A 22,067-nucleotide genomic window follows, 5' to 3' on the forward strand; every position below is an offset into this window, starting at 1 on the left:
GCTTTGTCTCTTCATTAACCCTTTCGCTGCTGCAGTCACGTGCTCCCCGCATTCCGCGCTGTGCGCGATTTTGTCATCGCTGCACTGCTCGCCTGTGCAGACACATGGTGTTTGCACTGCTTTGACACACTTATCATTCGATTTCACAAAAACTATTTGGCCCAAAAATTAGATTTTTACACATCTTCTTGTCTGATACCTTCCCCCCATAAATGACTTAATTTTGTTTCGATGTTCAACCCAGTTATTGTGCAGCATTAAATGTAGTAAACCATTGCACGAAATTTTGAAGAGTTTGCAGAGGTAAAAGTCCATAGCGTATACTTTCCGTATGGTCGATTTTAGTTGCCACAATGTTGAGAATGAAATGTGGACAAGGTACCTAAATTTCATATAAAATTTACTGTATAACAATATCTCATTTAATTTAAGTACCACATAGGTGTCGTATGTGATATTGAGAAATATTCTGTCTTTCGCGACTGTAATAAAAGTTTTATTTACACTGGGCGCGTTTGGCTTTATTTTAAAGCACTTCAGTCAGTCAAAGGAAGTGGGGGGAAGGTATCAGTCAAGAAGATGTGTAAAAATCTAATTTTTGGGCCAAATAGTTGTTGTGGAATCGAATGATAAGTGTGTCAAAGCAGTCGGAAACACCATGTGTCAGCACAGGCGATCAGTGCAGTGACAAAATCGCGCACAGCGCGGAATGCGGGGAGCACGTCTCTGTAGCAGCGAAAGGGTTAATGCGGCCGTGGTGGCTTTACTTCATAAACTGCGCGCTCCCCCCTAAACGTAAGCTTGCGAACTATACTGTACTATGGCGCTGTTTCTCTTGGCGCGTGCGTCGTGTGCAACTGGCAACGCAGCAATCTCCCGCGTCTGGGCGGGCATGCGCGAGCCGCCAAGATAAAAGAATTCAACTATAACAGCCTCGGGTGCCGTATTCTGTTATTCGAGATGCGCGTAACCAGTAAAGCGTTTCAAGTAAAGTGTTAATTCGGGAATGATTTTCATTATCTAGCCTCAGTTTGCGTATTGTCGTATTTTCACGTGCCGTCGCGGGACAGACATTCTACTACTAATATAGCGTGGCGTTTGATGAGATATTTCATCAAATTATGGCGAGCATTCATTTCAACAATTATTTCGGACATTTATAGTTGCATTAGCGTAATAGACTCTGAACTGTTCTGTTAGCTAGGTTGTAGGGATATTTGTGTGTGTAATTGTGACTTTGAGAATATACTCAATTATTTTGGAAAGTCGTCTTTGTTTAGAAATCCCGAACAACTTCCTGACTTTACAGAGCTACAAGCTGCAGCTATAATAATCTTTCTCAAAGTGGGCACTAGGAACTCTATTTATAGGCTTCAAGTTTTGTTGAATCGCTTTCTGGGGGCCTACAAATTAAATAGAGAGCCAGTGTTGAGAACGGCGAAAGACAGTATTAACAACAAACAGCAAGCAGGCTTTTATGCAAACAAACAATAATTTCCAGTATAAACGAACTTATTTTCTCATTTCTTACTCGCCGCCCCACAAATGCGCCACCCCATACGTCCAGAATTGCTACAGAGTGGCTCTAGGAACACTCGTCTGAGATTGAACACTTCCCCTGTCCACCGAACTCCACAAACATGAAAATTATTGAGCATATCTGGGATGCCTTGCAAGGTGCTGTTCAGAAGAGATCTTCACCTCCTCGTACTCTTTCGGATTTATGGACAGCCCTGTAGGCTTCATGGCATCAGTTCCCTTCCAGAACTACTTCAGACATTAGTCGAGTCCATGCCACGTCGTGTCGCCTCCCATACGGCGTGAGGTTTATGATGCACAGATGTTAAGGGTTCTTATTGTCATGACTTATGACGTGCTGATTGACTGAACGGCCTGAAAACTGTCTCATTTTTCTCGTTTTTGTATTACTGTGGTTCAGAACGTTCTGTCTTCGTGATTACACACTGACAACTTATTTGATAGTTCACTTATACACAGGAATTTAAGCTGCGCTTGTTGAAACTTTTTACTTCAACAAAAGCGGTTTCATAATAATGCGGTGGATAAACCAGAACAGACAGCAGCAGTTTCTTTAGTTTAGGAAAGCGCACTAGCTTAATGCCGGAAGTCTGCGTTGAACGATAGAAGGGAATGCTGTTAATGGAACTGCTAGCCCACGCAGCGCATAGTTCTGGGTAAGACGGCGTGGCTGTATCCCTGCCGAGAAACTGAAAGCCTTGTGAAAGAACTGGGTTTTTAAGAACGAGTGACGACGCTTGTACGCCTGTCGAGACAATGTACTGTGCGGCGGGGTCCCCGGAAGCAATACCAGATAGCGCGTTATCGGACGCAAGGCGGACACTGCGTCCCACGCGAAGACTTGCAACTGCGAACCTAGGGCGACACGTGGTGGTGCTCGGCAACTGGCGCTCCCTGTACGTTAACCCTGGGCTATAGGAGATATCATTTCAGTTCCTGAACACAAGAGAGCTGGAAACAGTCCTTCAAGACACAGTCTAGCGTCATATCTTCACGGATGCGCGATTGGCTCGAAGAATTTTTGACTAGTAGAACCCATGAAGGCCGATATTACACTAACAAATTTATTGGACGAAGCTCATTTATCCAATGTATTGGACATAGTGTAATAGGGAACTTTCGTCAAATGTCACCTTACGTCCAATTTATTTGGCCAAATCTAGCGCGTCGTTTTACATTTGATCAAAGACGTCGTTCGTCTTTTGCTTGCGGCAGCGAGAAATGTATCCGCTAGGAGCGTTAGCATCACTGCAGATGTCTGACATCTAACGTTTGTCAACAGCGTTTCGAAATTTACAGGGTGCATCGCATCTGCAACGAAACTGATAGAAATGTACGAGGCAGATGAAGCACTGTATAACTTGTGGCATCCAGCATACAGAAATAGAATAAGAAGAAGCGCTATCTATTAAAGAATTACGAGTCCATTACACATGAAATACGCCAAGGATGTTCCCCCAAGGATTCAAAGGAGAAAATCTACAAGTTCTGTAGAAATAAAAATATTTCTTAATGGATATAGTATGTACTAAATAGTTACTTGCCTTCAGATATTCCTCCTTCAGTGCTTTACAAACAGCGTGACACGTTTCTGGTATTATTGTTACCAATGTGCATTGCGGTATTCGAGTGCTGTACTGTAAACTAGAGTAGTTTTCTCGTGTTGCCAGAAATCGAATTGTTACGGAAAATCTGTTTTTAGCGGATATAGCATTTCCGAGGTGAGTGTTGTGCTTCGTAATATGAGGATCCATTTTCCTGAGCTCGTATTGAAATTTACTCTCGTCCATTCGCAAGTAATTTTCATGTACTCTCGTCCATTCGCAAGTAATTTTCATACGACTTTACGTCTTCGACTTGCAGCTCCTGTAAGAAATTTTGTTGAATGCTTTTATTATCTCGCCTTGAAACCCCCAGCTTCACGCAAGTACGTTTCCTTTTCCTTTTTTTCCGTTCGTCTTCCAAATGCATCCGCAGAGCTTTGTAGCAAATTGTTGTCCGCCATTCTGAATTTTGATGAAATACTGGATGACAGTGTAATATGAACTTTTTACGCGACGTCAAAGGTCCTAGTTAAAGATCTTTGTCTAGTAGTTAACCAAATTTCTCGTCCAGTAAATTTAATACTGTAATAGCCCCCTTACTTCCGTACATCGGAGCTTCCGTAGCCTCAAGCGAAATAACAGGAGCAGCCGTGGTGTGTCTCTTGGTAGAGTGCAGTCCACGGCGCAAATTATGCGACGGAAACGTTTGTTAACGAGCGGTGGTTAATTCTCTGCACTGTTACACATGTAAAATTGGGCAAGATAAAAATCGCTGTCTCGCCTTCATCCGCAAGACAGGGCTGGGCTCTTCATTACTCCAGTGTCAGTAATTAAACGCCTGTAGCAGTGCAACCACTTTCAGAAAGAAAGATTCCGAAACGCGACCACTGGAATGAGCTATGTTCACCGCTTACAGTTCAGTAGTCTGCCTCCAATTGACTACTAGCTACTTCCACCGAGAATCTCTCCAATAAAACAGGAGTACGTTTCGTAGACAATAACGAAAGAGTAACACAAAAACCCTCCTCTGTAAATGAGTTCGCTAACACACGCCTGGGCGGTGGCGCTCAACTCGGAAGTACGCCAGCACGAATCCTGGTGGCAGGTGAACTTTTTCACTGCCATTACTTAACCGGAAAGGAACGGAGAGGTGGCAGCGTAAAGTTCCTGATCACCAGCGTTCAAGATTAAATTCCAAACATCTCCGCAGTGTCCCATGAAGCGAGGATATATGATGAAGTCGATGATGATCCGTTGAACCATCCGTCAGGGTGGTGGGGGGGGGGGTGGGGGGGGGGCGTTAAGTGAAAATCTGTCGAAATAACGAATTTTTTTAAATTGTATTAAGTTATACACTAATCCTCCATGAACAAGAATATGTATGGTTTTTGTGTGTTTGGCATTTATTTATAGGAAAGAGAAGGCATTTTCTAAAGAAGGACACGCTCCCTTTCATCAATTCAGATGTGTTTATCCCGGCTGCAGTAGACTTTACGTTTTACTCCTTGCATTAACAGCTTAAATTCACGAAGTAATCTTATTGCGTTTATAGTTATATTTTATCCGTCTGGATCGTAAGTATAGGTAGAATAATATGGAAAAATACTGATAATTTAAAAGAAATGAAAACTCTATGCGGACCACCTTCTTTCAGAGGATTGCAATAGACGATGACACCTTGTTATTCTATGTGCCCAAAGCGCCATGAGTGATGGTGTAAAAATCAGAGATGTAGTGTAACTGGTGATGTAGAAAGAAACAACTTATACCTTAACAACATCTATAGTCTGTAGCTAGCAAAACCTTGTGTGCTCATTGCATCCATAGGAGCACAAAAAACACCAAAGAAGCTTTCAAGAACTCTGTGCGAGAACGCTTCCCTGAAATAGTAATTGTGGACCTCAAAGCCATAAAAACTGGTGCGAGATACGCAGTACTGTTTTTCAATGATGGGTCAGTCAATTTCCAGTGATATGGGTATAGAGCCTGTGGTGAAAATAAAGAATGTGTGTCTGTCAATTGACCAGTTGCAGGTAGGGGAGGCTTCGAAAGGTATCCCGCAAATGACGGAAGAGGCCAGGTTTCAAAAGAGGACTTCCAAACGTAAGCTGAAAGGTGCAGAAACACGCAACGGTAACAGCTATGGACCGACCGTGAACGTAAATTGATCAAATCGCATTGAAAACTTTAAATGAATTTTCCCGAAAGTATGAAATTTTCGACTTCAGGTACAATTTTCTCTGAAACACATTCGGCTGTGCCAAAAAAACTTGGCACAGTGTTTAATTACATCTCTTTCATTACAGTGTACTATACTACCGCAGTGAAATAAAAGGTCTGTCAAATATTCACATGTTATTTTTTAATTGAAAGTTTCTTAGGTGACATATTTTCCTGTGAATTTCTACTGTGATAGCACCACTACTGACAGATAAGTGACTACGTCACCTTCCGACTGCTCCTCAAAATTACTTAATACTGAGACCCTTTCGACCCATCTGACCAATAGCCGCATGCGAGCACTTTCATTTGTTATTTCTCGTTCGAGCTAATCACACCAGTGCGAAATACTGACTCCTGCCAATGCTCTTCAAAAGTTTATCTACCGGCAGGTGCTCAGAAGCACTTGCTATCCCGGGAAAATCACTCGCCCTAGAACCAGACTCTTAGATCTCCTCGTCAGTCCGTCGAGGTTCAAAATCAAATGGCTCTGAGCACTATGGGACTTAACATCTGAGGTCATCACTCCCCTAGACCTTAGAACTACTTAAACCTAACTAACCTAAGGACATTACACACATCCATGCCCCAGGCAGGATTCGAACCTGCGACCTTACGGTCGCGCGGTTCCAGACCGAAGTGCCTAGAACCGCACGGCCACACCGGCCGCCGATACTTTACATCCAGTATATTAGCGTCATGTTCCATAGATCATTTGTACGGTGAATCGCATTGATGTGGAACGAGTCATTTTACATTCACGTTACACATTCGCACGTAAATATGGCTAATGCCTACCATTTACAACAGACTTTTCTGCTTTCTTTCTTAAATACAGATGTGAGTTAGTAACTCCTACCCACCTCTTTTTACAAATTAAAAAAAAAGAAATGATTCTATAGAAAACAAGGTGTAGTCAAAGAGAAACTCCACTTTGTTATCAAATTTAATTTTGTTGTCTGTCACACTTTAAATAGCCCTTCGCTCCCTGTATTTAACCGCTGCCACCTTCAGTATTTGAAAGAGTGTATTCTAGTCAACATTGTCAAAGGCTTTCTCTATTTCTCTAAGTCTACAAATGCTAGAAACGTAGGTTTGCATTTCCTTAATCTATCTTCGAAGATAACTCGTAGGGTTATTATTACCTCACGTGTTCCAACATTTCTACAGAATCCAAACTAATCTTCCACGAGGTCGCCTTCTACCAGTTATTCCATTCGTCTGTAACCGTGTCAGTATTTTGTAGGCGTGACTTATTAAACTGATAGTTCGGTAATTTTCACACCTGTCAATACCTGCTTTCTTTGGTATTGGAATTATTATATTCTTCTTGAAGTATGAGGGTATTTCGCCTGTCTCATACATCTTGCTCACCGGATGGTAGAGTTTTGTCGTGGCTGGATCTCCCAAGGCTATCAATAGTTCTAATGGAATGTTGTCTACTCCCGGGGCCTTGTTTCGACTTAGATCTTTCAGTGCTCTGTCAAATTCTTCACGTAGTATCGTATCTCCCATTTCATTTTCACCTACGTCCTCTTCCATTTCCATAATGCCCTCAAGTTCATCGTCCTTGTATAGACCCCCAATAGACTCCTTCTACCTTTCTCCTTTACCTTCTTTGCTTGGAACCGGTAATTTTCCTGTAGGCAGTATCTATCTTACCCCTAGCGTTGTATGCCTCTACATCCTTACATTTGTCGTCTAGCCATTCCTCTGTATCCATTTTACACTTCATGTCGACCTCATTTTTGAGACGTTTGTAATCTTTTTTACCTGCTTCGTTTACTGCATTATTGAATTTTCTCCTTTCATCAATTAAATTCAATATCTCTTCGGTTAAGGCAACGGCCTTGCCGCAGTGGATACACCGGTTCCCGTCAGACCACCGAAGTTAAGCGGTGGCGACCGTGGCCGGCACTTGGATGGGTGACCATCCGGGTCGCCATGTGCTGTTGCCATTTTTTCGGGGTGCACTCAGCCTCGTGATGCCAATTGAGGAGCTACTCGACCGAATAGTAGCGGCTCCGGTCAAAGAAAACCATCATAACGACCGGGAGAGCTGTGTGCTGACCACACGCCCCAACTATCCACATCCTCTACTGAGGATGACACGGCGGTCGGATGGCCCCGATGGGCCACTTGGGCCTGAAGACGGAGTGCTTTTTTTTGTGCTTCGGTTATCCAAGGATTTCTACTAGACCCCGTCTTTTTACCTACTTGATCCTCCGCTGCCTTCACTATTTCGTCTCTCTTTCTTCTTCTTCTACTGTATATCTTTCCCCTGTTCCTGTCAATCGTTCCCTATTGCTCTTTCTGAAACTCACTTCAACCTCTGGTTCTTTCAGTTTATCCAGGCCGGCCGTGGTGATCGAGCGGTTCTAGGCGCTTCAGTCCGGAACCGCGCCACTGCTACGGTCGCAGGTTCGAATCCTGTCTCGGGCATGGATGTGTGTTGTCCTTAGGTTAGTTAGGTTTAAGTAGTTCTAAGCTCTAGGGGACTGATGACCTCCAGTGTTAAGTCCCATAGTGCTCAGAGCCATTTGAACCATTTAGTTTATCGAGGTCCCATCTCATTAAATTCCCACCTTTTTGCAGTGTCTTCAGTTTTAATCTGCAGTTCATAACCAATAGATTGTGGTCAGAATCCACAGCTGGCCTGTAAATGTCTTACAATTTAAAACTTGGTTCCTAAATCTCTGTCTTACCATTACATAATCTATCTGAAACCTTCCAGTGTCTCCAGACCTCTTCCACGTATACAGCCTTCTTTCATGATTCTTAAACCAAGCGTTAGTTATGATTAAGTTATGCTCCGTGCAAAATTCTGCCAGGCGGCTTCCTCTTTCATTCCTTACGCCCATTCCATATTTACGTACTACTTTTCCTTCTCCTCCTTTTCGTACTATAGAATTCCACTCTCACAGAACTATTAAATTTTCGTCTTTTCTCACTATCTGAATAATTTCTTTTATCTCGTCATACATTTCTTCAATCTCTTCGTCGTCTGCTGGGGTAGTTGGCATATAAACTTGTACTGCTGTGGTGGGCGTGGGATTTGTTTCTATGTTGGCTACAATAATGCGTCCACTACGCTGTTCTTAGTAGTTTACCGGCACTCCTATTTTTTTATTCATTATTAAACCTACTCCTGCATTACCCCTACTTGATTTTGTATTTATAGCCCTGTATTCACCTGACCAGACGTCTTATTCCTCCTGCCACCGAACTTCCCTAATTCCCACTATATCTAACTTTAACCTATCCATTTCCCTTTTTAAATTTTCTAACCTGCATGCCCGATTAAGGGACCTAGCATTCCACGCTACGATCCGTAGAACGTCAATTTTGTTTCTCATGATAACGAGTGGTCCTCGCCCGGAGATCCGAATGGGGGACTATTTTACCTCCGGACTATTTTACCCAAGAGGACGCCATCATCATTTAACCTTACAGTAAAGCTGCATGCCCTCGGGAAAAATTACTGCTGCAGTTTCCCCTTGCTTACCAGCAGAGCAAGGCCATTTTGGTCAATGTTGCAAGGACAGATCAGTCAGTCATCTAGACTGTTGCCCCTGCAGCTTCTGAAAAGGCTGCAGCCCCTGTTCAGGAACCACACCTCTATAAAGAAATCCCTCCGTTGTGGTTCCACCTATTTGGTACGGCTATCTGTATCGCTGATCACGCAAGCCTCCCCACCAACGGCAAGATCCATGGTTCATGGGGGGGGGGGGGGGGAGGAAGTCCTTTCTGAAAGTTTTTGTATGGAGTGTAGCCATGTATGGAAATGAAACATGGACGATAAACAGCTCAGACAAGAAGAGAATAGGAGCTTTTGAAACGTGGTGCTTCAGAAGAATGCTGAAGATTAGATAGGCAGATGGCATAACCAATGTGGATGCACTGAAGAGAAATGAATAAGAATTTTGTGGCACAACCTGACTAGAAGAAGATATCGATTGATAGGACATATTCTGAGACATCTGGGGATCATGCTTTAGCATTGGAGGGAAGTGTGGGGGATAAAAACTGTAGAATGAGAAAAAGAGAAAATTTAAAGGATGTAGGTTGCAGTAGTTATTCAGAGATGATGAGGCTTGCACAGGATAGAGCAGCGTGGAGAGCTGCATCAAACAAGTCTTTGGATTAACGACAACAACATCATCAACAACAACAACAGTAGTATTTTTAGATAATAGCTCTACACATACACCTGTGTTCAGTATTCGGAAACATACCAATGTCGATCAAACCTGCTCTGTCCTTTGTGACTTACAGGTGATGCATTCCTAGAGAAAGATTATTCATCTAGACGAATGAAATAACCCAGCAGGAAAGATCACGTCTATGATTGAGGTACAGAAGACGACGTGCTGGTGTCCTAATTTTTACTTTATTTGGCCGTGTTGCATAGTTATCAGTGAAGAAGAAGAAGAAGAAGAAGAAGAAGAAGAAAAGGGTTTAAAAACCTCGCAGAGATTTAAGAGTTTTAACCCCCTGTACACACCGAGATCATTCAGAGTGCTAAACTCGATGAGGATTGGTAACAAATTATCAGCAGCCATTTAGGTGGACAATCGTAGAATCTGAATTAAACACTTCAGGTGGACTGCGAGGGAAAATAACTGTGCTGCCCTCTGGTGGTTCAAATGGTTCAGATGGCTCTGAGCACTATGGGACTTAACATCTGAGGTCATCAGTCCCCTAGAATTTGGAACTACTTAAACCCAACTAACCGATGGACATCACACATATCCATGCCCAAGGCAGGATTCGAACCCGCGACCGTAGCGGTCTTGCGGTTCCAGACTGAAGCGCCTACAACCGCTCGGCCACACCGGCCGGCTCTGGTGGTAGGCAAGTGGGACAGTGTGAGCGGAGCTTAGAGAAGCCGTATCACGCAGCTTTACATTGAGGCTGTTTGTTTTTCCGTTGAACAAACAGATTGTTGACTGGGGCACACGCTGTCAAACGTACCAGTATTTATCCTCTCTCCTCCGGGAGTTGTACAGAAATTATTGGGTCCCAGAACGTAAAGCTAATGGATGTTTTAGGTAGTGTGCCGGTTAAAAGCTATGTTATATTTACCTTTACACACAAGTTAGAACAGTAACTTCGGAGCACAGTATAGTGTTCGCAGTGGAGAATTTGAGGCTGGTAATAAGTCTCCTACAGTACAGGGTCAAAGTTAGAATATTATATACACTCCTGGAAATTGAAATAAGAACACCGTGAATTCATTGTCCCAGGAAGGGGAAACTTTATTGACACATTCCTGGGGTCAGATACATCACATGATCACACTGACAGAACCACAGGCACATAGACACAGGCAACAGAGCATGCACAATGTCGGCACTAGTACAGTGTATATCCACCTTTCGCAGCAATGCAGGCTGCTATTCTCCCATGGAGACGATCGTAGAGATGCTGGATGTAGTCCTGTGGAACGGCTTGCCATGCCATTTCCACCTGGCGCCTCAGTTGGACCAGCGTTCGTGCTGGACGTGCAGACCGCGTGAGACGACGCATCATCCAGTCCCAAACAAGCTCAATGGGGGACAGATCCGGAGATCTTGCTGGCCAGGGTAGTTGACTTACACCTTCTAGAGCACGTTGGGTGGCACGGGATACATGCGGACGTGCATTGTCCTGTTGGAACAGCAAGTTCCCTTGCCGGTCTAGGAATGGTAGAACGATGGGTTCAATGACGGTTTGGATGTACCGTGCACTATTCAGTGTCCCCTCGACGATCACCAGTGGTGTACGGCCAGTGTAGGAGATCGCTCCCCACACCATGATGCCGGGTGTTGGCCCTGTGTGCCTCGGTCGTATGCAGTCCTGATTGTGGCGCTCATCTGCACGGCGCCAAACACGCATACGACCATCATTGGCACCAAGGCAGAAGCGACTCTCATCGCTGAAGACGCCACGTCTCCATTCGTCCCTCCATTCACGCCTGTCGCGACACCACTGGAGGCGGGCTGCACGATGTTGGGGCGTGAGCGGAAGACGGCCTAACGGTGTGCGGGACCGTAGCCCAGCTTCATGGAGACGGTTGCGAATGGTCCTCTCCGATACCCCAGGAGCAACAGTGTCCCTAATTTGCTGGGAAGTGGCGGTGCGGTCCCCTACGGCACTGCGTAGGATCCTACGGTCTTGGCGTGCATCCGTGCGTCGCTGCGGTCCGGTCCCAGGTCGACGGGCACGTGCACCTTCCGCCGACCACTGGCGACAACATCGATGTACTGTGGAGACCTCACGCCCCACGTGTTGAGCAATTCGGCGGTACGTCCACCCGGCCTCCCGCATGCCCACTATACGCCCTCGCTCAAAGTCCGTCAACTGCACATACGGTTCACGTCCACGCTGTCGCGGCATGCTACCAGTGTTAAAGACTGCGATGGAGCTCCGTATGCCACGGCAAACTGGCTGACACTGACGGCGGCGGTGCACAAATGCTGCGCAGCTAGCGCCATTCGACGGCCAACACCGCGGGTCCTGGTGTGTCCGCTGTGCCGTGCGTGTGATCATTGCTTGTACAGCCCTCTCGCAGTGTCCGGAGCAAGTATGGTGGGTCTGACACACCGGTGTCAATGTGTTCTTTTTTCCATTTCCAGGAGTGTAGTTCGTCCCGCCTAGGCAAATGGAGCAAATCGGTTGCTTCTTATTTCGTTTTGAGTGGTCTATGGTGGGATTAATGTTACATGGATGCATCATTAACTCATGGACTGTTCCTCGGAAGACCCCACAAAAAGGTTCTTTTTTATCATATTCTCGGCGTCACCAGCGGATCAAACCCTTGCCAAGGATTCCAAGGCGGCTATGCACAGGAAATGGCTGAAACTTTCACCATATATTTGTAAGATCGCGATGTCGAACAGCCTTGAAAATTTTCTTTATTTCTTTATCCGTTTCGAAGATACAGAGGTTCAAAGTTACTTAACTTCTCCTACTAAAATCGGGTATGAAGCGAAAACTAAATAATAAATAACCCCCACAGAATTGTTAAAATTTTAAAGATAGATCATCTAGAAGAGCCATCTCCCCGTTTTGAAAAAAACTATCCGTTATCGAGAAACACCTCATAAAGTTGTTTTTTGAGTATTAAAACCCAGCCGTGGATTCCGAGACGTTTATGCGCAGCAAATGGGCGTAATTTTTACGATGTATTCCCAAGTTGCCGATCTCGAACAACCGTGAAAATTTTCTTCATGTAGTTATCCGTTTCGAAGATACAGAGGTTCAGAGTTACCCCTACATGTTCACATACAATGTGGTATGAGGCGTAAATGTAGTTGAAAGTGACGTAGCTCGGAGAAATACGCTGCACAGTACCTCCGTTATTGTCTGGGAACCCCATGCAGTAGTACTGAAGCACATGTGAAATGTTTTTGCGAGCAAATTCGGATCTGAGGTGTCCAATTTGTTTTGCGCTTTTTTAGTTTTACGTAAGTAAACTGTCTAAATTTTACAGATCACTGCATTTTTTTTCATATGAGCTACATACCCTGCGGTGGCAGAGTAAAGAAGAGAACCAGCGGCAAAATGCTCCTGTCGGAGCTCAAAAAGTTGAATATGCCCTTGTATGAATCCATGCCATCCAGAAAAATCAACCGAGGCAGAACACGCCCTAGAAAATGGACACCGAATTCTATTCGACGAAACATCTGTCGTTATGAAGACGAAGGGATTTTAGGATAGCGCCATAAAAGAAGCTATTGAAATGAAAAGCTTTGAAAACACCATCAACAAGGATGGCGGTTTGCAGCTCAGCACAGCCTGGGACCCCGCCATCAAGAGGTTAAAACGGGCGCGACAGACGCGGGATGAAAACATTACCATATATGGCGAGGAAGAGAGCATTAGTGACGTCACAGCCAGCAGTGCGGCAATATAACGACGCAGCCATGGCGACACAGAAGTCATTCTTACCACTTGACAGTGACTGAGGAGAGCTCGGTCGAAAGCTCGTGGGATTTTAACCACCTGACGCGGCTGGAAGCCCGAGGAAAAAATTTTTTTTTTTTTAAATTGAATATGCCCTTGTTTAAAAGACTGACTGAAAAATGGGGTACCAGCTGCGTCATTCTACCTTCCTCAGCCTTTTAAAATTTTTTCCCAAAAATATGAACTTGCGAACATATTCGCGCTTTTTATGCTGAGAAAGAAGAAGACAGTGGCAGTAGCAAAGAGACGTAAAAGCAATAATTACTGGTAGACTGTAGACAATAGTTGTGTCATAGAAAGAGCGAAGGAGACGGTGGCAGTGTGAAAGCAGGAGATTGGCACACTTGCGGAGGAACATATTTGATAGTAACAGAACAGTACTAGGAAAAGAGTGAAGGAGACAGTCCCAGTACAGAGGGGAGTGGGGAGGCGAGGACTAAAGAGAAGCCGGCCGGTGTGGCCGAGCGGGTCTAGGCGCTTCAGTCTGGAACCGCGCGACCGCTACAGTCGCAGGTTCGAATCCTGCCTCGGGTATGGATGTGTGTGATGTCCTTAGGTTAGTTAGGTTTAAGTAGTTCTAAGTTCTAGGGGACTGATCACCTCAGATGTTGAGTCCCATAGTACTCAGAGCCATTTGTGTATTCTGTAACGATATGCAGAAATGTATAATGGTACAGTAGATTCGCATCTCGTTACATCTAATGGCAAATTCCGCATTACATGGAAGGGTGTCCGGATACTTTCAATATGATAGTGCACAATGCCGACGTCCGCTGTCAGTGTACTGAGTACAGTAAGCAGGTTTAAGTAGTAGCATGTTGTAGCACTTATGCAGAGGTGGAGAGGCTTGCACGGGACAGACCAGCACTGAGAGTTGCATCAAACCAGTCTTCATATTGAAGACCACAACAAATGTTTGTGGACATCACATGGAGTTACTTATAGTTTCTAGTACCTATGTTTGTAACAACGTACTTGCCCAACAGTATCACATTTTTCGGATGGGAGGATGTATTGCACGATTCATTCCACACGATTACGGTACGTAAAATAAGTCTGAAATTTCCGTTTTGCATATTCGATAAAACTGAAAACAGGGTGTTGACTTACAAAATATTAACAATTTCATTTTAAATATCTCAAGCTGCAAAGAAAGCAGTTATCCAACAGCAATATCCCAAGTCAGAACATCTTCATTCAGCAGCTTACAAATATTCTCTATTAATCACAGGAAAAGTGTCTACATTGTCTTTCATTGTGTGTTTCGTACTCACTCGAGTTAACTGAATATACTATACTAAGGGTATTATATCAGAACTTCACTGTTTCAGTTGGACATTAGCCGTAACAGATTTTCAACTCCGTACTTGTACGTCACGCTAATAAATAGCCGAAAATTAAAAGAAAATGCCGTTCTAGCTCTCGATTAGTAAATAACCTATGGAGTGATTGTTTAATACTAGACATAATCCGCAAATTTTCTTGTTTCCTTTGATACAGCAAATGAATGGAGTGATGAATTATAGTTATTTTCATTAACGTCCGAGAAGACTAAAATTAAATTGGCTGTAAAAGTTCAGTGCTTAATTTCTTCTGTAGTGGTGTTTGAATATAGCTATAAATATCTTTTGTTGCAGGTGTTCGGCGCGGAAGACGTGAAGAATGTTCATCAGTATGGGAAAGTGTTTGGGTAAGTACATATCCTTACACGAGCTAGTAAACCATATACGAGCTAGTAAACTATATATTACAAGCTATTTAACGGGATCTGTGAGGAGAGAGAGCGAGAGGTGTTAACGACCAGTTACGTAAGTTTCATAGCTGTCATTTGTCGTGTACAACACCAGCTAGCTTAGGTTGTGCTAAGGCGAAATCTACAGCACTGTCAGCTCCTACAACACGACTGACACAGGAAGTGCTGAATACGTTATTTAGACTTCCGCGGGCGTTCTGTCACTTCTGATTTACTGTCCGTTCCATAACGTCATCTCGGTAGCTCTCTTATTACTTTAAATCCAGTAAAAGATCTTGTTTGTTTCATCTACTATACATTCACATGGTTGCCTATACTGCTTATCTCCAGTTCATGTTAATTGTGGCAAGCATTGAACACGGAGCTGTGCTTTGCTTTTTTCACATTCCGCTCTGGTCTCCTGATCCATTTGTTTGTTTTCCTGTCTCTCATAGTTATTCCGTGGTGGAATTTCTTCATTTCTCACTGAGCAACCCAATTTTTTGAATAGTTTTTACATCAGAAATCCATGTCTTACAGCCAAAGTCAGCACTTGTAATGCCCACTGACCCTAAACATTATTTTCCAGATGTATCGTAAACGTAGCTATTGAAAACCATACTACCCTCGAGTTGATTTTTTTTCTGGTGGAGCCAGTCTTTGTCCTTAATTTGCTTGGATGTAAAAACCTCGTCAATGATTTTATTTTTCAGTATGTACTACTTTCTTTTCCATACTATGTTTACACATTATATTTAGTCGTATTGTAACTGATTTTCAGGCCTAGTCTTTGCTATCTGAAATCACATTGTTCGACTCTTTTTACAGCCGTAAATTTCTCACTGTCGTCTTATTTACAATACTGAAACATTACAAAAAGTTATTTACCATGATATGTGACCCATACATGAATATGTGGGAACGGTGGTTATGGCGCTGAACATCATCCTCAGTTTGTATTATTGACGTGGTAATAAAACCAATGTAGCTGGTCATTGATATAATAAGCATAAATTCTGTCAACAAGTCTGACGGGCCCATCGCTACTGACCGACCATCGTGTCATCCTCTGCCAATAACGTCATTGGATGTTATACGGAGGGGCATGTGGTCAGCACACCGCTCTCCCGGCCGTGGTCGGTGTTCGTGACATGGAGCCGCCACTGCTCGGTCGAATAGCTCATCAATTGGCCTCATACGGGCTGAGTGCACCTCGTTCCTGTGCTGCCACCAAAGAAAAATCGCTGGCAATATCGGAAATCGAACCCGGAACTTCCGCATTGCAGTCAGCCGCGCTGCTACGGAGGGGTCGTTGATATCACACCTGCATAATTGACGAATGGGTGTGATGGATGAGTAAGCAAGTTGGGTGTCAAACTTTCAGACATGGAGCGGATCTGCACTGAATCACTTTTAATTTGTAAGTCATTGTGAATCAATGTAATCAGTACCATGGAGCAGTTAACATTATTCGCAGTGTCTTATTTTGATAACGAACCATGGAGCATTTAATATTATTCGCAATGTCATATTTTGGACAACCTGAAGTTAGGTTCAAATGGCTCTGAACGCTATGGGATTTAACATCTGAGGTCATCATTCCCGTAGAACTTAGAACTACTTAAACCCAAGTAACCTAAGGACATCACACACATCCATGTCCGAGGCAGGATTCGAACCTGCGACCGTAGCGGTCGCGCGGTTCCAGACTCAAGCGCCTAGTACCGCTCGGCCACTCCGGCCGGCCAACCTGAAGTTTGCTGAGATGTGTAGACGCTGCATGTCCCCATATGGGGCAGGCGTAAAATAAGATTAGTTGTGTTATCGATTTATAAAGTAGGAGACTGTTTATCGTATTTAGAGACGATCTTCTGCTTATTAAAGGATATAAGGTAGCTAATACACTGCTTGCTTTGTTCACTGCCTCCATTATGTGTTTCTTAAAGGTACTATTGCTACCTCTTCCACTCCCGAGAGCAAAAACCGGTCCTGTTTATCTTCTGCTAACACGTGCGTCCCGGGTTTTCGGCACTATATGTTAGGAAAAAACCTCAGATTAATACGCAACACGCACTATTTTCTCTGCAAATGACAACAACTCCATTGAAAAAGAGTAAACATAGCGAACTGCTTGCACCGAAATCATATATAAACCAAAAGTAACATTAAAGTGAAAACCCAAATTAACCCGCAATACTCTCAGTTTTGTTAGAGAGGAGTTGTCACATTTGACTGGAGTTTGAATGTTGCTAAAATGCATGACACGATTAAGGCCGGGAAGGGAATACGCCTGTTCCGCGCAGTACAGGATGTTAAGTTTGTCCATGTCGGCGTGATCTTTTAGAGTTCTGAGACTCAACTGTAAGCATAACACCCACTGATTCTGTAGTATACTTTTCTACAAATGCCTATAATCCGACACGCCCAGCGGTTCTAGGCTCTACTGTCTGGAACCGCGCGACCGCTACGGTCGCAGGTTCGAATCCTGCCTCGGGCATGGATGTGTGTAATGTCCTTAGGTTAGTTAGGTTTAAGTAGTTCTAAGTTCTAGGGGACTGATGACCTCAGAAGTTTATGTCCCATAGTGCTCAGAGCCATTTGAACCATTTTTTTCCCGACACGCCCCTGATGCCAGGAATGAACCTTGTTTTTAGTGCGATCTCAGTCATTCATTGAGTAGCACTTTGAAAATAATTTAACTTTATTTTTAAGTAATATCTCGTAGATTGTCTTTGAAAATCTCGGTATGAAACGAGAGGATGTTTTGCCAGGTGGAAAATCATTCGCTGATCCTTTTGGTATAGGCTGACAAGGCGTCCGCGCTTAAATGTCATCACTGATTTCGTCCAAATGGTGAAGACTTGACCAGAAACGAAAGTGACAGAACTGGGAGCTCCAGATGACCGAGCTTTTACAAGAAATAACATTTTTGGTGCAGGTCGGCCGAGGCATGAACTATTTTTGCTAGTGTAGTTTGTAGGCAGTAGTTGACGCAGTGGAAAGAGTGCGGAATGGTAATCAGAAGGGCGTGAGGTCGTGTCCCTCCGTGGAATCGCTTTTTTAATTTCTTTTTTTTTCAGTTTTTACATTACTCACACTGAAAATAAACCAAACTAGTGCTCAGAATATGGTATTTATTAATATTTTTGTAAAGGGCATGAAAATGTAACGCAAAGGTAAATGTGGGAATGCAAATAAATTTCCAGGAAGGGATTGTAAGGTGTGAAGGAGAACTTCATACATAAAATTAAATACTTTTATTTTTCTACGGTTAATGTCTTACACATTTTGGGGTGATATTCACCTTGTAAACAGGGGAAGCAGTAATTTTCTAGGCATCTTTCACGCGTTATAGGCCAAAACGCTGCATAAAAATGCTGCGTTTTGGCCTATAACGCGTTACATGGTGTTTTAAAGTTTCTAAAGGAAAACTATATTCGCACTGTGTTCTCACAGTATTATCGATAAATTCACATTAAGTTAGCAAACGATTGAGCTCCATGGCTGTAACTAGCCTTGTCCCCAATGTGCAACAGGCCGATAGTACCTGACAGTGAAGCTATTGTTAGCGTGCAACTAACAAGGGGTGCTCGAAGGTCAAATTGAAACTCAGAAAATACGAAGTCCTGTACGCTGTAATTACAATCCATGCTTGGACAGTTATTTGCAGAGTGCTCGTGGAGGATGTAGGTAGAATCCTTCGTGCAAATTGATTTGCACTCGCATATTTTCCTTTGCCTTTCTTTTTAATGCCTTGCATGAAAATATTCATGTATACAATACATTGAGCTTTATTTCGGTTTACTTACAGTGCAACATAGAAACTGTCAATTAAAATAAAATTTAGAAAAGTTTTTGCATAGGGTCTCGAATTCACGACCCTCAGATTAGCATCCTGTACTCACTTCATTGCGCCACTCGTTGCCAGGAAACTACGCAAACATAAATGGCTCATGACTCGCCTGACCCGTCTCAGAGATGCTACTTTATAAAAGCTTTGCCGTCTGGAGCTCCCACTCTGTCACTGTCATTTTTTCTGGCCAAGCCGTGCATATACGATAAATGTGGGCGAAATCGGTGACGACGAAAAGGCGCCGTCCCGTCGTGAGCTCTGGTGAGTGTTCTCGTCTCCCTTTCAAAAATATTTCTTATAAGAACTTGGCTCATACACTGCTGGCCACCGTAAATGCAACACCCTGAAGGAAGCATCCGAATCAAGTGAAATTTACACCATGGGTTTGCAGCGATGAGATATGCACCTGATTAGAATTTCAGCGCAGACACACATCACGCGCGCCTGTGGCGCCAACTCATAGCGCCATTTAAGGCTTGGCGATTTCGACGAGTGTACGTTCGGCATGTGTGTTTACCTTGTGGTTGTTTCACAAGACGATCAGTTATGCCTCGTAGACAACAGCGAACATCTTTTGATCAAGTATCCGAGTTCGACAGAGGAAGGATAGTGGCTTACCGAGATTGTGGATTATCATACAGAGAAATCGCTAGTCGTGTTGGACAAAACCAAACAACTGTAATGCGGATATGTGACCGTTGGATGCAGGAGGGTACGACGGACCGACGTGGTCGATCGCATTCACCTCGGTGCACCACTGCACGTGCTGATAGGCAAATTGTGCGCATGGCAGTGACGGATCGCTCAGTGACATCCCGAACCATAGCACAGCACATTGCGTTTGTAACGCATCATCCAGTGTCTGCGCGTACCATTCGACGCCGTTTACAGCAGAGTAGTCTGTCCGCAAGACGTCCATTGCTTCGTCTACCATTGACGCAGAACCACAGACGTCTCCGTCGCCAATGGTGTGATGACAGACGGATGTGGACGGTAGAATGGAATGACGTTGTCTTTACTGACGAGGCACGCTTCTGTCTGCAGCACCACGATGGTCGGATTCGAGTGTGGAGACACCGTGGAGAGAGGATGCTGGACAGCTGCATTATGCACCGCCACACTGGTCTTGCACCGGGTATTATGGTATGGGGCGGTATTGAATATTACTCTCGCACGCCCCTGGTACGCATTGCCGGTACTTTAAATAGCCGGCGCTACATATCCGAGGTGCTGGAGCCAGTTGTCCTTCCTTACCTTCAGGGCTCGGCCACAGCCATATTTCAACAGGATAATGCGCGACCACACGTGGCACGCATTGTCCAAAGGTTCTTCGTCAATAACCAGATTGAATTGCTTCCCTGACCGGCTCGCTCTCCGGATCTTTCGCCGATAGAAAACATGTGGTCCATGGTTGCTCAACGAGTGACCCAGATTACATCCCCAGCTGCCACACCAGATGATCTTTGGCAACGTGTTGAAGCTGCTTGGGCTGCTGTACCCCAGGAACACATCCAACGTCTCTTTGACTCAATGCCGAGACGTGTGGCAGCGGTGATCTCCAACAATGGCGGCTACTCTGGCTACTGATTCTGGCAGGAACCACATGTCACGGACGTCTGTAAACGTAATCATTTGATACTTGGTCAACATGTTATCTACAAAATAAATCTTGTTGTGCTACCTCTTGTCTTTCTTGCTGTTGCATTTACGGTGGCCAGCAGTGTATGTCTAATATCCCAGGATGTTAAGGCTCACATGCAACGTTAGCGCGAGCTGTGAGACGACAGATATATGTGTGACACCAGGTTTATTGACTGGTATAGGGAATTGGAAGCTCGTGCAAAGGTTGGTTCATGCACGCTGGTTTCTTATAAACAGGATCGCCAAGTATGTTCAAACTTGGAAGGTTCAACGAAAGGAAAGGAGGCTGGTGTTTAATGTCTCGTCGATGTCAGTGTCGTTAGAGACACAGAATGCGCTCCGAGATGATGTTCTGGGAACAAGCAGTGGTATCCTTTTTAAAGTTGCCTTGAAGTGATTTGCAGATGTAATGGAAAGAGATTTTAGTACAGGATGTTTATAAATTAGTTGTACAAAAGTAGCCTTTAATTGTGGAAAGGCTAAATATCTTACAGAAATGTTTGATACCTCACTGAATGCAGTATATCTTCAAGTTACATTCCCGCCTAACATTGTTAGTTGCCGACGTTCCTGCCAGGTGGCATGCGCGAATGAGTTATACCAACAGTCATCATGGAGTCGTATAATGGTGCAGAGCTTGCGGAGTGTTTTTTACGGTTGCAAATCGCCACTGCAGTTCAGGGACAATTAAGAGCTAAGTGTCGCAAGCCGCCATCTCAGAAACGAATTGTTATTAAATTGTTCACCATAACTGGCTGTGTATCACATACGATGCCGGGTCAGGGTGGGTCAGCAGTCTCTGACGCAGCAATTGAACAAGTTCGGCTGTCTTACAATCGTAGTCTGCGTAAATCAAAGAGAATTGAATAGGCTTAATGTTGCAATTTGCAAGGTATTACGGAAACGCCTGTCATTCAAAACCTGCAATTTCCAACAGTTGCAAGGTTTAAGAGAAAGTGAGAAATAAAAACAAGCTGAGTTTTGTGTAGAAATGTTGAACAAAATTCGAGAGTGAAGATGATTTACGTAATAAAATTGTGTACAGTGATGAAGAAACATTCAATACCTGCGGTAAAGTTGAATCGGCATAATGCTCGGATGACACAAGCAGTTGCCAGCATACTTAAAGACTTGCTTCACAGGATTTAGTAGGAAACATTACAGATGTGACAACCGTCGCATTATAAAATGTTGCCACATCGAACATTTGTAAATAGAACTTGCATCGAGTGCTGTATCAAACGTTTCTATAAGTTATTTACCTTTTTCCCAATTAAAGGCTGCTTTTGTATGATTAGTTCATAAACACACTGTATCGTAACAACCGCACCCCCTCCACTCTTGGGGAATGACTGTGGAGAATGTTGCGCTGTTTCCCTTCTGCTCGAAGCCTTGCATGAAAAAAAAAATGGTAACCACCAAACTAAATTCTGCAGTGCTTAAACACTGGTTCAGCAGAGATGGTCAGGTCACACTTTTCAAAAACACTCATGTTCTGACTGAATCCACAACTGACAATCGTGGAGTTGGAGAGTCTTGGCATCGGTGTGGAAGACCATATCAGGAAGACGAAGTTGCTAAATGTAAACTC

General features: G+C 44.0%; 1 protein-coding gene across 1 annotated transcript in view; it reads left to right on the plus strand.

Annotated features, from left to right (window-relative positions):
• The window catches only part of LOC126260438 (cytochrome P450 3A41-like), a 278,005-nt gene that overhangs the window by 211,620 nt on the left and 44,318 nt on the right, over positions 1–22,067 (plus strand). Inside the window, exon 3 of the mRNA XM_049957769.1 lies at positions 14,888–14,940. Within this exon, the coding sequence (XP_049813726.1) occupies positions 14,888–14,940 (53 nt within the window). The remainder of the gene's footprint in view (positions 1–14,887; positions 14,941–22,067) is intronic.

Source organism: Schistocerca nitens, chromosome 1 (assembly GCF_023898315.1).
Source record: "Schistocerca nitens isolate TAMUIC-IGC-003100 chromosome 1, iqSchNite1.1, whole genome shotgun sequence".
NCBI classification, from domain to species: domain Eukaryota; kingdom Metazoa; phylum Arthropoda; class Insecta; order Orthoptera; family Acrididae; genus Schistocerca; species Schistocerca nitens.